Source organism: Tachyglossus aculeatus, chromosome 1 (assembly GCF_015852505.1).
Source record: "Tachyglossus aculeatus isolate mTacAcu1 chromosome 1, mTacAcu1.pri, whole genome shotgun sequence".
Classification (NCBI taxonomy): Eukaryota; Metazoa; Chordata; class Mammalia; order Monotremata; family Tachyglossidae; genus Tachyglossus; species Tachyglossus aculeatus.
In genome coordinates, this window is record NC_052066.1 from 15049620 (window position 1) to 15064561 (window position 14942).

The 14942-nt window shown below is 45.7% G+C and overlaps 1 protein-coding gene across 1 annotated transcript in view; it reads right to left on the minus strand.

Annotated features, from left to right (window-relative positions):
• The window catches only part of CNTNAP5 (contactin associated protein family member 5), a 919822-nt gene that overhangs the window by 101300 nt on the left and 803580 nt on the right, over positions 1 to 14942 (minus strand). Inside the window, 2 exon segments of the mRNA XM_038741400.1 lie at positions 3511 to 3735; positions 10328 to 10567. Coding sequence (XP_038597328.1) covers positions 3511 to 3735; positions 10328 to 10567 — 465 coding nt within the window.

Genomic DNA, 14942 nt, shown 5'->3' on the forward strand with positions numbered 1-14942 from the left:
GATGTCTTGAAGGCAGGAGGAAATGTGAGACAGTAGAGAGGGAGAGAGATCAGGGCTGGAAATGTCGATTTAGGTCTCAGCAGCAAAGAGTTGGAAGTTGAAAGCGTGTGAACAAATGACTTCTCCAAGGGAGTGGGTGTAGATGGAGAATAATAATAATTCATTCATTCATTCATTCAATCATATTTATTGAGCACTTACTGTGTGCAGAGCACTGTACTAAGCGCTTGGGAAGTACAAGTTGGCAACATAATGATGGCATTTATCAAGCATATGTACAAAGCGCTGTTCTAAGCGCTGGGCATTGTTGTAAGTGCTGTATTCTAAGAATACAAATGGACTCAGAACTGAATCTTGAGGGACACCTAGAGATAGGGGATGGGAGGCAGAGGAGGGGCCCGCAAATCAATCAATCAATCAATCAATCAATCAATCGTATTTATTGAGCGCTTACTATGTGCAGAGCACTGTACTAAGCGCTTGGGAAGTACAAATTGGCATCACATAGAGACAGTCCCTACCCAACAGTGGGCTCACAGTCTAAAAGGGGGAGACAGAGAACAGAACCAAACATACCAACAAAATAAAATAAGTAGGATAGAAATGTACAAGTAAAATAAATAAATAGAGTAATAAATATGTACAACCATATATACATATATACAGGTGCTGTGGGGAAGGGAAGGAGGTAAGACGGGGGGATGGAGAGGGGGACGAGGGGGAGAGGAAAGAAGGGGCTCAGTCTGGGAAGGCCTCCTGGAGGAGGTGAGCTCTCAGCAGGGCCTTGAAGGGAGGAAGAGAGCTAGCTTGGCGGATGGGCAGAGGGATTGGGGGCATTCCAGGCCCGGGGGATGACGTGGGCCGGGGGTCGATGGCGGGACAGGCGAGAGCGAGGTACAGTGAGGAGATTAGTGGTGGAGGAGCGGAGGGTGCGGGCTGGGCAGTAGAAGGAGAGAAGGGAGGTGAGGTAGGAGGGGGCGAGGTGATGGACAGCCTTGAAGCCCAGGGTGAGGAGTTTCTGCCTGATGCGCAGATTGATCGGTAGCCATTGGAGGTTTTTGAGGAGGGGAGTAATATGTCCAGAGCGTTTCTGGACAAAGATAATCCGGGCAGCAGCATGAAGTATGGATTGAAGTGGAGAGAGACACGAGGATGGGAGATCAGAGAGAAGGCTAGTGCAGTAAGAGACTGAGAATGAGTGGCCAGAGAGATCGGAGGCAAACCTCCTCTTACTAGAGCTACTACTATTAGTATTCATTTAATCATTCATTCAATCATATTTATTGAGCGCACACTATGTGTAGAGCACTGTACTAAGCGCTTGGAAGTACAATTCAGCAATAAATAGAGATAATCCCTGCCCATAGTGGTCTCACATTCTAGAAGGGGGGAGACAAACCTCAAAACAAGTAAACAGACATCAGTAGCATCGTCATCAATAAACAGAATTATAGATATATACTCATCATTAATAAAAATAAATAGAATTACTACTACTACTATTACTACCACTTCAATTTCATACTACCCAGAGGTGCTCAGATGCTTTCCCGACATCATAATGATAATAACAATTGTGGTATTTATTAAGTGCTTTACTAAGAGCATGGGCTTGGGAGTCGGAGGTCATGGGTTCTAATCCCGGCTCCACCACTTGTCAGCTGTGACTTTGGGCAAGTCCTCAACTTCTCTGTTCCTCAGTTTCCTCATCTGTAAAATGGGGGTTAAGACTGTGAGCCCCACGTGGAATAACCTTGATTACCTTGTATCCTCTCCAGTGCTTAGAACAGTGCCTGGCACATACAGTGCTCTGCACACAGTACACGTTCAATTCATTCATTCATTCAATTGTATTTATTGAGCGCTTACTGTGTACAGAGCACTGTACTAAGCGCTTGGGAAGTACAGTATATATGATTGAATGAATGAATAGTAAGTACTTAACAAATACCAACATTATTATTGTTATTATTATTGCCAAGCACTGTATTCAGCACTGGGGTAGATACAAGGTAATCGGGGTAGACACAGTCCCTGTCCCACATAGAGCTCCCAGTCTCAATCCCCATTTTACAGGTGAGGAAACTGAGGCTTAGAGAAATCAAGGGACTTTCCCAAGGTCACACAGCAGAGAGATGGCAGAGCTGGGATTAGAAGCCAGATTCTTCTGACTCCCAAGCCTGTATTCTATCCACTGGGTCACACTGCTTCTTCAGAGGCTATCTTACCTCAATCAATCAATCAATCAATAGTATTTATTGAGCGCTTACTGTGTGCAGAGCACTGTACTCCCCCTCCTCCAAGAATGCCTGCTTTCTTAACACCCTGGCCTTCATTCCTTCCTGCTCCTTCCTTCCCCGCAGATAGTCTGCTTGCCATCTGTGTTCCACTTGGAGACAATTTGACTTTAAGCCCTGAGTTACCTTCACCACTCAATAACTCTTAATATAACTGAAAACCATTAAGGAGTCACCCTCCTCTTTTATCCTCTCTAGGTTCAATAGGCCTTTTCACCAGAGGTTTTCCTCTACCAGAACTTCAAGAGGCACAAGAGGCAAAACAGATAGTACCGATTTTCCCACCTCACCTCTGTGAGGTTTCCGACATGACTTGATTCAAGTCAAGGAACCAATCGCAGGTAAAACTGGGCTCGAGACTCACATATCTCTAGTTACAGTTCCTTAGATCAAGTCCGACAATGAAAAACAGAAAAGGTGACATCGAAAAAAAGTAAACGGAGAACACATGGAAGAAGAATTTAAAAAAATGCATAAAAGGAAATGCTCTGCACACTGACTGACAAGCTATACCAAATATTCCCATTTTCATTAGGATCTTTCCTTTACACCTAATAGATTACAAAGTGATTTAAATACTAAAAATAATTCCTTTAGAGCGGAGGCAAATTAAAGTTCAAATACATGAGGCTTTGGCTGAGATGCTGTTGTGTCGCTGAATAAAAATTAAGGGCCATAAATCAGAATGGTGACCATTCATTCATTCAAACATATTTATTGAGCACTTACTGCGTGCAGAGCACTGTACTAAGCGCTTGGGAAGTACAAGTCGGCAACATATAGAGATGGTCCCTACCCAATAATGGCCTCTATGAGTTTGTGTAGAAATTTTAAAATCAGTAGTACTGAGAAGGCATCCAGTTGAGGACTGATTAATAGAGTAACTGTATCTGCAGAGTTTTTTGTTTTTTTTTAATGGTATTTTTTAAGCATTTACTCTGTGCCAGGCTCAGTACTAAGTGCTGGGTAGATACAAGATAATTGGATTGGACACAGTCTCTGCCCCACATGGGGCACACAGAGTTTCAATCCCCATTTTACAGATAAGGTAACTGAGGCACAGAGAAGTGAAGGGGGCTTGCCCAAGATCACCCAGCAAACAAGTGGCAGAGCCAGAATTAGAACTCAGGACCTTCTGATTCCCAGGCCATACTCTATCCATTAGCCCAAACTGCGGCAGAGTTGGCATTTACCCGAAGGTAGGAGCACTTACCATTCTTAAGGAGGATCACAGCCAAGAAATCTTGCAAATAGGAGTTGATATAGAGGAGGAGACCTGGAGTCTGTGCTGTCAGAAACGTCAATGCAATGTTTTCCTTAGATGGAACAGCGTCGGTGTAAATGGCTGAGGAAGAAATGCTAGAGTTCTTCGTCACAGGGTAAGGCTCTTGAAAGACATAAGTCACTGAAGTCCCAGCTTCAAACACTGCAGAAACCTCTGTAATGCGAAACAAAAAAAAAGGGGGGGACCTTCCCTCATTATGTTTGCAGATGCATTTTAAACCTAAAATACAAGTTCACCCATAAAATTATTCACATCAAATATGGTAGAGATGTGTTTATGGAATCTCCCACTGAGCATACTGGATGATCCTGGTCTGGAGCGTGTTTATTTGATGTTACTTGTTAAGAACTTGCTCTATACCAAGCACTGTACCAAGCACTGGAGTGGAAAGAAGATAATCAGGCTGGATACAGTCCTTGTCCCTCATGGGGCTCACAGTCTAATTTGTGGGGAAGAAGCATTAATCCCCACTTGGCAGATGAGGAAACTGAGGCATAGAGAAATGAAGTGACTTCCCCAAGGTCACACAGCAGACAAGTGCTAGAGTGGGATTAGAACTCAGGTCCTCTAACTGCCAGGCCTGTGATCCCTCCAGTAAGGCCACACGGCTTCTCTGAGCCTTCAGGATGAAGAACTAGGACTAAGGGTGTGGAACAGAGTCCGTGTTTGAACTGATTATCTTCTGTTAAATCTGACACTCAGCACAGTGCTTGGTGGTAGTAATACTAGACGTAGAGCAGCAGCGTGGCTCAGTGGAAAGAGCACGGGCTTGGGAGTCAGTGGTCATGGGTTCTAATCCTGGCTCTGCCACATGTCAGCCGTTTGACTTTGGGCAAGTCATTTCACTTCTCTGTGCCTCAGTTCCTTCATCTGTAAAATGGGAATTGAGACGGTGAGCCCCACGTGGGACAACCTGATTACCTTGTATCTACCCCAATGCTTAGAACAGTGCTTGGCACATAGTATGCACTTAACAAATACCACCATTATTATCATTACTATTATTACTATTATTAAGTGCTTAATTTGTGCAGATAACACTCAGTTAATACTAATACTTCTACTAATAGTAGAAGTAGAGAAGCAGCGCGGCTCAGTGGAAAGAGCATGGGCTTTGGAGTCAGAGGTCGTGGGTTCAAATCCTGGATCTGCCAAGTGTCAGCTGTGTGACTTTGGGCAAGTCACTTAACTTCTCTGGGCCTCAGTTACCTCATCTGGAAAATGGGGATTAAGACTGTGAGCCCGCCATGGGACAACCTTCCAGTGCCTAACCTTCCTAGTGCTTAGAACCTTGTAACCTTCCCAGTGCTTAGAACAGCTCTTGCACATAGTAAGCACTTAATAATTGCCATTACTATTATTATTATTATTATTATTATTATTATTATTATTATTATTTCCCAACACACTGGGATTATCTGTTTGTCGGAAGGAAGGTTCAGGGAATATGATTCACATTTATCTTAGAGGTTCCAATAGTGATGCTGCCAAAGATAGAGTTGTGCAGCGGTGAGCTGCGGAGAGGCTGTCTGTTCACTGCAGTTCGATTCAGGCATTTCCTGTGGGGTTTTTCCGGAGGGAACATCAACACACCTTCACAGCTACTGTCACCTAGTTAGCAAAATAATGGTCTTATTCCTGATATTTTTGTTAAAACCTTAGGTTACTTCTAGGCAATCTACTAAGAATAGCAAATGTATTATTGGCGCATGCACTCCACTGCCTATTTCTTATCTTTTCTCATGTTACTGGGGACATTCAATGCTACAAGCACAGATTTTACAGCAAGAGGAAAAAGACCAGACACACATTTCATTTTCCAGTGGCACATTCCACTGGTGATATTTTTTCAAAGTTAAAGTCATTAGGCGACATCAAACTCTTCTCGAGTTTTAATTGTCCACGGGACTGTTGTATAAATCTTCACAAAAATGTATATCTCCTGGGTGGAGAAGGGATTTGGGGACAGAATATGGCAAAGGTCAGTGGGTTATAAAGCTCTCTGCTGGCCAGATTCCAGGGCTTTTGTAAAACCCTGGTGAGAGCATCACGACCAGAGAGGGGGCCACAGATTTGAGGATTCTGTCCCACCATCCAAAGCCTCTGACGGGACCCACTAGGGTCTTGCATTTGTGACCATCCAAGCTATGGCAGTGGCTATACAACAGCAAGGAACTGGAGAATTGGAGAAGATATTGCCCAGCTTTCTCCTCATGTATATATGTATATATGTTTGTACGTATTTATTACTCTATTTATTTATTTTACTTGTACATATCTATTCTATTTATTTTATTTTGTTAATATGTTTTGTTTTGTTCTCTGTCTCCCCCTTCTAGACTATGAGCCCACTGTTGGGTAGGGACTGTCTCTATACGTTGCCAACTTGTACTTCTCAAGCACTTAGTACAGTGCTCTGCATACAGTAAATGCTCCTTAAATACGATTGAATGAATTAATTAATTAATTAATCCCCTTACTGTAGGGGTTCCTCAAGGTTCAGTTCTTGGTCCCCTTCTGTTCTCGATCTACACCTATTCCCTTGGTGAACTCACTCGCTTCCACGGCTTCAACTATCATCTCTACACTGATGACACCCAATCTACATCTCTGCCCCTGCTCTCTCTCTCTCTCCCTCCAGGCTTGTATTTCCTCCTTCCTTCAGGACATCTCCATCTGGATGTCTGCCCACCATCTAAAACTCAACATGCCCGAGACTGAACTCCTTATCTTCCCTCCCAAACCCTGCCTTCTCCCTGACTTTCTCATCACTGTTGATGGCACTACCATCCTTTCCATCTCACAAGCCCGCAACCTTGGTGTCATCCTCGACTCCACTCTCTCATTCACCCCTCACATCCAATCCGTCACGAAATCCTGCCGGTCTTACCTCCGCAACATCGCCAAGATCTGCCCTTTCCTCTCCATCCAAACCGCTGCCCTACTCATTCAATCTCTCATCCTATCCCGACTGAATTACTGCATCAGCCTCCTCTCCGATCTCCCATCCTCCTGTCTCTCCCCACTTCAATCCATACTTCACGCCACTGCCAGATCGCCTTGTGCAGAAACGCTCGGTGCATGTTACTCCCTTCCTCAAAAATCTCCAGTGGCTACCAATCAACCTACTCATCAGGCAAAAACTCCTCACCCTCAGCTTCAAGGCTGTCCATCACCTCGCCCCCTCCTAGCTCACCTCCCTTCTTGCCTTCTACAACCCAGCCCACACCCTCCGCTCCTCTGCTGCTAATCTCCTCACCATGCCTCGTTCTCGCCTGTCCCTCCGTTGACCCCCAGCCCAAGTCCTCTCCCTGGCCTGGAATGCCCTCCCTCCACACATCAATCAATCAATCAATTGTATTTATTGAGTGCTTACTGTGTGCAGAGCACTGTACTAAGCACTTGGGAAGTAGAAGTTGGCAATATATAGAGACAGTCCCTACCCAACAGTGGGCTCACGGTCTAGAAGGGGTAGACAGAGAAGAAAACAAAACATATTAACAAAATAAAATAATTAGAATAGATATGTACAAGTAAAATAAATAAATAGAGTAATAAGTACGTATAAATAGAGTAATAAATACGTACAAACATATATGCATATATACAGGTGCTGTGGGGATGGGAAGGAGGTAAGATGGGGGGGATGGAGAGGGGGACGAGGGGGAGAGGAAGGAAGGGGCTCAGTCTGGGAAGGCCTCCTAGAGGAGGTGAGCTCTCAGTAGGGCCTTGAAGGGAGGAAGAGAGCTAGCTTGGCGGATGGGCAGAGGGAGGGCATTCCAGGCTAGGGGGATGACGTGGGCCGGGGGTCGACGGTGGGACAGGTGAGAACGAGGCCCAGTGAGGAGATTAGCAGCAGAGGAGCAGAGGGTGTGGGCTGGGCTGGAGAAGCAGAGAAGGGAGGTGAGGTAGGAGGGGGCGAGGTGATGCAGAGCCTTGAAGCCCAGGGTGAGGAGTTTCTGCCTGATGCGTAGGTTGATTGGTAGCCACTGGAGACTTTTGAGGAGGGGAGTAACATGCCCCGAGCGTTTCTGGACAAAGATAATCGAGGCAGCGGTGTGAACTATGGATAGAAGTGGGGAGAAACAAGAGGATGGAAGATCGGAGAGAAGGCTGATACAGTAGTCCAGACGGGATAGGGTGAGAGCTTGAATGAGCAGGGTAGCGGTTTGGATGAAGAGGAAAGAGTGGATCTTGGCAATGTTGCGGAGCTGAGACTGGCAGGTTTTGGTAACGGCTTGGATGTGAGGGGTGAATGAGAGAGCGGAGTCGAGGATGAAACCAAGATTGCGGGCTTGTAAGACGGGAAGGATGGTAGTGCCGTCAACAGTGATGGGAAAGTCAGGGAGAGGGCAGGGTTTGGGAGGGAAGACAAGAAGTTCAGTCTTGGACATGTTGAGTTTTAGGTGGCGGGCAGACATCCAGATGGAGATGTCCTGAAGGCAGGAGGAGATGCGAGCCTGGAGAGAGGGGGAGAGAGCAGGGGCAGAGATGTAGATCTGGCTGTCATCAGCGTAGAGATGATAGTTGAAGCCGTGGGAGCGAATGAGGTCACCAAGGGAGTGAGTGTAGATCGAGAACAGAAGGGGACCAAGAACTGAACCTTGAGGAACCCCCACAGTAAGGGGATGGGAGGGGGAGGAGGAACCCGCAAGGGAGACTGAGAATGAACGACCAGAGAGATAAGAGGAGAACCAGAAGAGGTCAGAGTCTGTGAAGACAAGGTTGGATAGCGTGTTGAGGAGAAGGGGGTGGTCCACAGTGTCGAAGGCAGCTGAGAGGTCAAGGAGGATTAGGATAGAGTAGGAGCCATTGGATTTGGCAAGCAGGAGGTCATTGGTGACCTTTGAGAGGGCAGTTTCCATGGAATGTAGGGGACAGAAGCCAGACTGGAGGGGGTCGAGGAGAGAGTTGGTGTTGAGGAATTCAAGGCAGCGTGTGTAGACAACTCATTCAAGGAGTTTGGAAAGGAATGGGAGGAGGGAGATGGGGCGATAACTAGAAGGTGAGGTGGGGTCAAGAGAGGGTTTTCTTAGGATAGGAGAGACATGGGCATGTTTGAAGGCAGAGGGGAAGGAACCAGTGAAGAGTGAGTGGTTGAAGATGGAAGTTAAGGAGGGGTGAAGGGACGGAGTGAGAGATTTCATGAAATGAGAGGGAATGGGGTCAGAAGCAGAGGTGGCCGGAGTAGCACTTGAGAGGAGGGAGGAGAGCTCCTCTGAGGATACTGCTGGGAAGGATGGGAGAGTAGCAGAGATTGTTGAGAGCCAGGAGGTTGGAGAAGGAGGGGGGCAGTGACTTTGGTGAGGTCAGACCTGATGGATTTAATTTTATTAATGAAGTAGGAGGCCAGATCGTTGGGGGGGAGGGAAGGAGGAGGGGGAGGAACTGGGGGCCTGAGAAGGGAGTTGAATGTACAGAAGAGCTGACGGTGATGATGGGCATGGGTGTCAATAAGGAAGGAGAAATAGCTTTGTGTGGCAGAGGAGAGGGCATATTTAAGGCAGGAAGGGATAAACTTGAAGTGAAAGAGGTTGACATGCTGTTTAGACTTTCGCCAGCAGCGTTCGGCAGCTCGAGCATAAGAGCGAAGGACGCGGACAGTGGCAGTGATCCAGGGCTGCGGGTTAGTGGTACGAGAGCGGCGAAGGGAAAAGGGAGCGAATGAGTCTAGCTGAGTAGAAAGGGTACAGTTGAGAGCAGTAACTTGATCATCAAGACTGGGTAGAGAGGAGAGGGAGGCGAGGTGGGGTGTGAGGAGCTCAGAAAGATGGATGGGGTCAAGAGAGCGGAGATCTCTATGAGGGAGTAATACGGATTTACAGGGGAAAGGAGTGTGAGTGAGGAGGCAGGTGAGAAGATTATGATCAGAGAGAGGGATTTCCAAGTTGGTCAGAGTGGAGACAGTGCAGCGGTAGGAGATGATGAGGTCGAGGGTGTGACCAAGTTGGTGAGTGGGCGAGGTGGGGTGGAGCAAGAGGTTGGCAGCGTCGAGGAGAGATAGAAGGCGGGCGGCAGAGGAGTCACCAGGGATATCCATGTGGATGTTGAAGTCTCCGAGGATCAGAGTGGGCATGGAAAAGGAGAGAAGGAAGGTGAGGAAGGGGTCAAAATTGTTAAAGAAGTTGGAGGTGGGGCTAGAGGGGCGGTAGATGATGGCTACAACATCCACCAAGCTAGCTCTCTTCCTCCCTTCAAAGCCCTACTGAGAGCTCACCTCCTCCAGGAAGGCTTCCCACACTGAGCCCCCTCTTTCCTCTCCCCCTCCTCCCCCTCCCCATCACCCCTGCCTTACCTCCTTCCCCTCCCCACAGCACCTGTATATATGTATATTTGTTTGTACGGATTTATTACTCTATTTTATTTGTACATATTTATTCTATTTATTTTACTTTGTTAATATGTTTTGTTTTGTTGTCTGTCTCCCCCTTCTAGACTGTAAGCCCGCTGTTGGGTAGGGACCATCTCTATATGTTGCCAACTTCTACTTCCCAAGGGCTTAGTACAGTGCTCTGCACACAGTAAGCGCTCAATAAATATGATTGAATGAATGAATGAATGAATCCTGGCTCGCCCACTTGCCTGCTGGGAGACCTTGAGTGAGTTACCTCCCTGTGCCTCAGTTTCCACATCTGTAAAATGGGGATCAAGTGGCAATTCTCTCTCTACTTAGACCACGCGGGCCCCCGTAGGTCAGGGGAGCTGTTCCGAGGAAGAGGGGGAGTGAGGAGCCCAGAGGATGTACCTTTCCTGCAGAAGGGCCCTTCATAGGGAGAGTTGGTGCAGTCGCAGAAGTAGCCATTGTTCTTCTCCACACACTTCCCCCCGTTGTGACAGGAGGTGCTGTAAGTGCTGCAGTGTCCCGGACATCCAGGCCTGACTCCCGCCGTCACCTTCGCCCTCTCTTCCAGGTCGAGCTTCTGCCCATTTAAGCGTAAAGAGCGGATGCACCCTAGAAAACCCTTCTGCCTGGATACTGTGCCTCCTGGAACCAAGATAAAAAATTCCATTTACGATGGGGTCCAAACACACATCAAGACTATCAGTGCGCAACTGGCTTAGTAGAAAGAGCCCGGGCTTGGGAGTCAGAGGTCATGGGTTCAAACCCCGGCTCCACCAATTGTCAGCTGTGTGACTTTGGGCAAGTCACTTAACTTCTCTGGGCCTCGGTTACCTCATCTGTAAAATGGGGATTAAGACTGTGAGCCCCAAGTGGGACAACCTGATCACCTTGTATCCTCCCGAGCGCTTAGAACAGTGCTTTGCACATAGTAAGCGCTTAACAAATGCCATCATTATCATTATTATTATCCTCATATATGCTAAGTACTTTCTAAGGGATAAGAATTGTACTAACTTAACTACTTAACTAACTTAGCTTCTCTGGGCCTCAGTTCCTTCATTTGTAAAATGGGGATGAAGACTGTGAGCCCCCACGTGGGACAACCTGATCACCTTGTATCCTCCCCAGCACTTAGAACAGTGTTTTGCACATAGTGAGTGCTTAACAAATGCCATCATTATCATTATTATTATCATCATCATATATGGTAAGTACTTTCTAAGGGATAAGAACTGTACTAACTTAACTACTTAACCAAATTAGCTTCTCTGGGCCTCAGTTCCTTCATCTGTAAAATGGGAATGAAGACTGTGAGCCCCCCCGTGGGACAACCTGATCACCTTGTAACCTCCCCAGCACTTAGAACAGTGCTTTGCACAAAGTAAGTGCTTAATAAATGCTATCATTATTATTATTATTATTACTAAGCACTGGAGTAGATATGAGATGAACAAATCTGACACAAGCCTTTCACCACAGTCTAAGCAGGAGGAAGAACAGGTTTTGAATACCCATTTTATAGAGGAGGAAACTGAGGCCCAGAAAATTTAAGTGACTTGCCCAAAGTCACACAGCAAGCAAGGGGAGGAGCTGGGATTGGAATTTAGTGCTCTTTCCATGCATTCATTCATTCAATTGTATTTATTGAGCACTTACTGTGTGCAGAGCACTGTACTAAGCACTTGGAAAGTACAATTCAGCAACAGATGGAGACAATCCCTTCCCCTTCAATGGGCTCACAGTCTAGAAGGGGGAGATAAGTCTAGAAGTGGCTTTCCACTAAGGCACACAGTTTCCCCACATAAAATTTCCTCCATACAGTTCACGGTCACTTATGTCATTTTACTTTTATTAAAATGCTATTACATCAATCAGATACAACTCTGGAATTTGGGCCATAAAGGATTGCTATTTGGGATGATGATTACAGGAATCATAATCTACTGACAGGAAAATTTTGCTTCCAGAATCAAAGATCCTTACTGCCTATTGAAGCACATCTAGAATAGGGGACCAAAATGACTAATCCAGAAGATTCTCAGTTTCATTCTGGAAATTTAGTAGTATTACTGATCAATAATTTTAATGCTTTCAAATATTCGCTGGCCTGGCTAGGCTTGAGTGTGACCTGAATCCACATTTCTGAGTGTGATCAGTTTGTATGTGACTTTGAGCAAGTCACTTAACTTCTCTGTGCCTCAGTTACCTCATCTGTAAAATAATAATAATAATAATAATAGCATTTTTAGGCACTTACTATGTGCCAAGCACTGTTCTAAGCACTGGAGAGGATACAAGGTGATCAGGTTGTCCCACGTGGGGCTCACAGTCTTCATCCCCATTTTACAGATGAGGTAACTGAGGCACAGAGAAGTGAAGTGACTTGCCCAGAGTCACACAGCCGGGATTTGAACCCATGACTTCTGACTCCAAAGCCAGGGCTCCTTCCACTGAGCGACGCTGCTTCTCTGCAATGTAAGACTGTGAGCCCCCACGTGGGACAACCTGATCACCTTGTAACTTCCCCAGTGCTTAGAACAGTGATTTGCACATAGTAAATGCTTAATGAGTGCCATTATTATTATTATTATTATTATTAGGGCAGGTGATAAATAAGTGTTCTTTAGCACCACATTGTACCACGCTGATCCAAGCCCTTGTCATATCCCATTTCAACTTTGGCACCCTACCCCCCACACCTAACTCACCGCCCCCACCCTCTCCCCTCTCCTGTCTGTCCTTCCCTTTTTCTTCTTTCTAAAACAGTGTCTGTGCGTGTCTTTCCACTCTTCAAATATCTCCAGTGGTTGCCCATCCATCTCCTCAAAAACAAAAAATCTTCACCGTTGGCTTTAAGGAACTTAATCTCTCCCTCCAACGTAAACTCGCTCCTTTCCAGACAACCGTAGAACGCCACAACTCAGCCCACACACTTCAATCCTCTAACACCAACTATTCACTATGTCTGGATCACGTCTCTAGCTGTTGACCCTGCGTTCATGTGCTCCCTCAATCAATCAATCAATCAATCATATTTATTGAGCGCTTACTGTGTGCAGAGCACTGTACTAAGCACTTATGTCTAGAGCTCCCTTCCCCTTCATAGCCCGAAGACAACCATTTTTCCCATCTTTAAAGTCCTTTCTAGTCTCCCACCCTTCTGAATCACCTGTGTACTTGGAGCCTTTATCCTCTAACTAAAATGATACTCACCCCTTCCCCACCTCCACAGGTATCATATCATGCTTCTTTCCTATCTGATGTCTGCCTCCCCATGAGCTTGTGAGCTCCTTGAAGGCAGAGATTGTGTCTACACAGAGATTGTGTCTACAACCTCTATTGCACAGGCGTGGGAGTCAGAAGACCTTGGGTTCTAATCCCGACTCTGCTACTTGTCTGCCATGAAAGTCATGTGGACAAGTCATTTCACTTCTCTGTACCTCAGTTACCTCATCTGTAAAATGGGGATTGAGACTGAGAGCCCCACATGGAACAGGGACTGAGCCCAACCTGATTAGCTTGTATCCACCGCGGTGTCTCATTTTGGCAGGGAATGTGTCTGCCAACTTTGTTGTACTATAGTCTTCCAAGCCCTTAGTAGAGGGCTATGCACATATTAAGCTCTTAATCAATCAATCAATCGTATTTATTGAGTGCTTACTGTGTGCAGAGCACTGTACTAAGCGCTTGGGAAGTACAAGTTGGTAACATATAGAGACAGTCCCTACCCAACAGTGGGCTCACAGTCTAAAATAGAATATGATTGATTGATTCATTCATGGGGGCAATGCTTGTCCCCATTTTATAGCCGGGGAAATGGAAACTAATGTAAGTGAAATGTCTTCATGGGGGCAATGCTTGTCCCCATTTTATAGCCGGGGAAATGGAAACTTATGTAAGCGAAATGTCTCTTTGGTCATCACTGCGTATGTCAATCGTCGAATTAAAACATGGAAAAAAACTTTTTCCACATAGGAATGCAGTGTTTTCTCTACTTTTCTACAGTATTCGTTTCTTCTGAGTTTGTGAAGATGTGTATCCGCACATGGTTGCCCTTGATGGTTTGAAGATGAAACTGCTAAGGAGAGATTTCATCCATGCATAAGGATGTAGAGAGACAATTTGTTTCACACTGTGCCAAGGAAAATATATTAGGACACTTTTTCTGCTCTCTTGCCATTCAGTACGAGCGTTGCATTTTTAAGTAGGATTTTTCAGATACCAAGAGTGCTGTCCAATGTCCCTGCTGTCTCTTCATCAGCCAGACAACAGATTGGGACTGGCTGCTTAGAAAGGACTGTAATTTAGGATGAGGGTTTGAGGAAAGACACAGTCAGGACTCAGATAGGGGTGAAGTTTGTATAAGAGGCATTTGGCTGGTTTAGGAATTTGTCTGGGCATCCTTTCAATTCTACCAATCCCGAGGTGAAGGGGTTGAACTACGACCCAACGTGGCGTCACTTCCTCCTCCCGGTGATAGGATAATAATAATAACGATGGCATTTATTAAGCGCTTACTATGTGCAAAGCACTGTTCTAAGCGCTGGGGAGGTTACAAGGTGATCAGGTTGTCCCACGGAGGGATCACAATCTTAACCTTACCTTAAGGTTAAGGTTAACCTTACCTTAAGGTTAAGGTTAACCTTACCTTAAGAAGTCTTACCTCCTTCCCTTCCCCACAGCACCTGTATATATGTATATATGGTTGTACATATTTATTACTCTATTTATTTATTTATTTATTTATTCTACTTGTACATTTCTATCCTACTTGTTTTATTTTGTTGGTATGTTTGGTTCTGTTCTCTGTCTCCCCCTTTTAGACTGTGAGCCCACTGTTGGGTAGGGACTGTCTCTATGTGATGCCAATTTGTACTTCCCAAGCACTTAGTACAGTGCTCTACACATAGTAAGCGCTCAATAAATACGATTGATTGATTGATTGATTGATTAACCACCATTTTACAGATGAGGTAACTGAGGCACAGAGAAGTCAAGTGACTTGCCCAAAGTCACA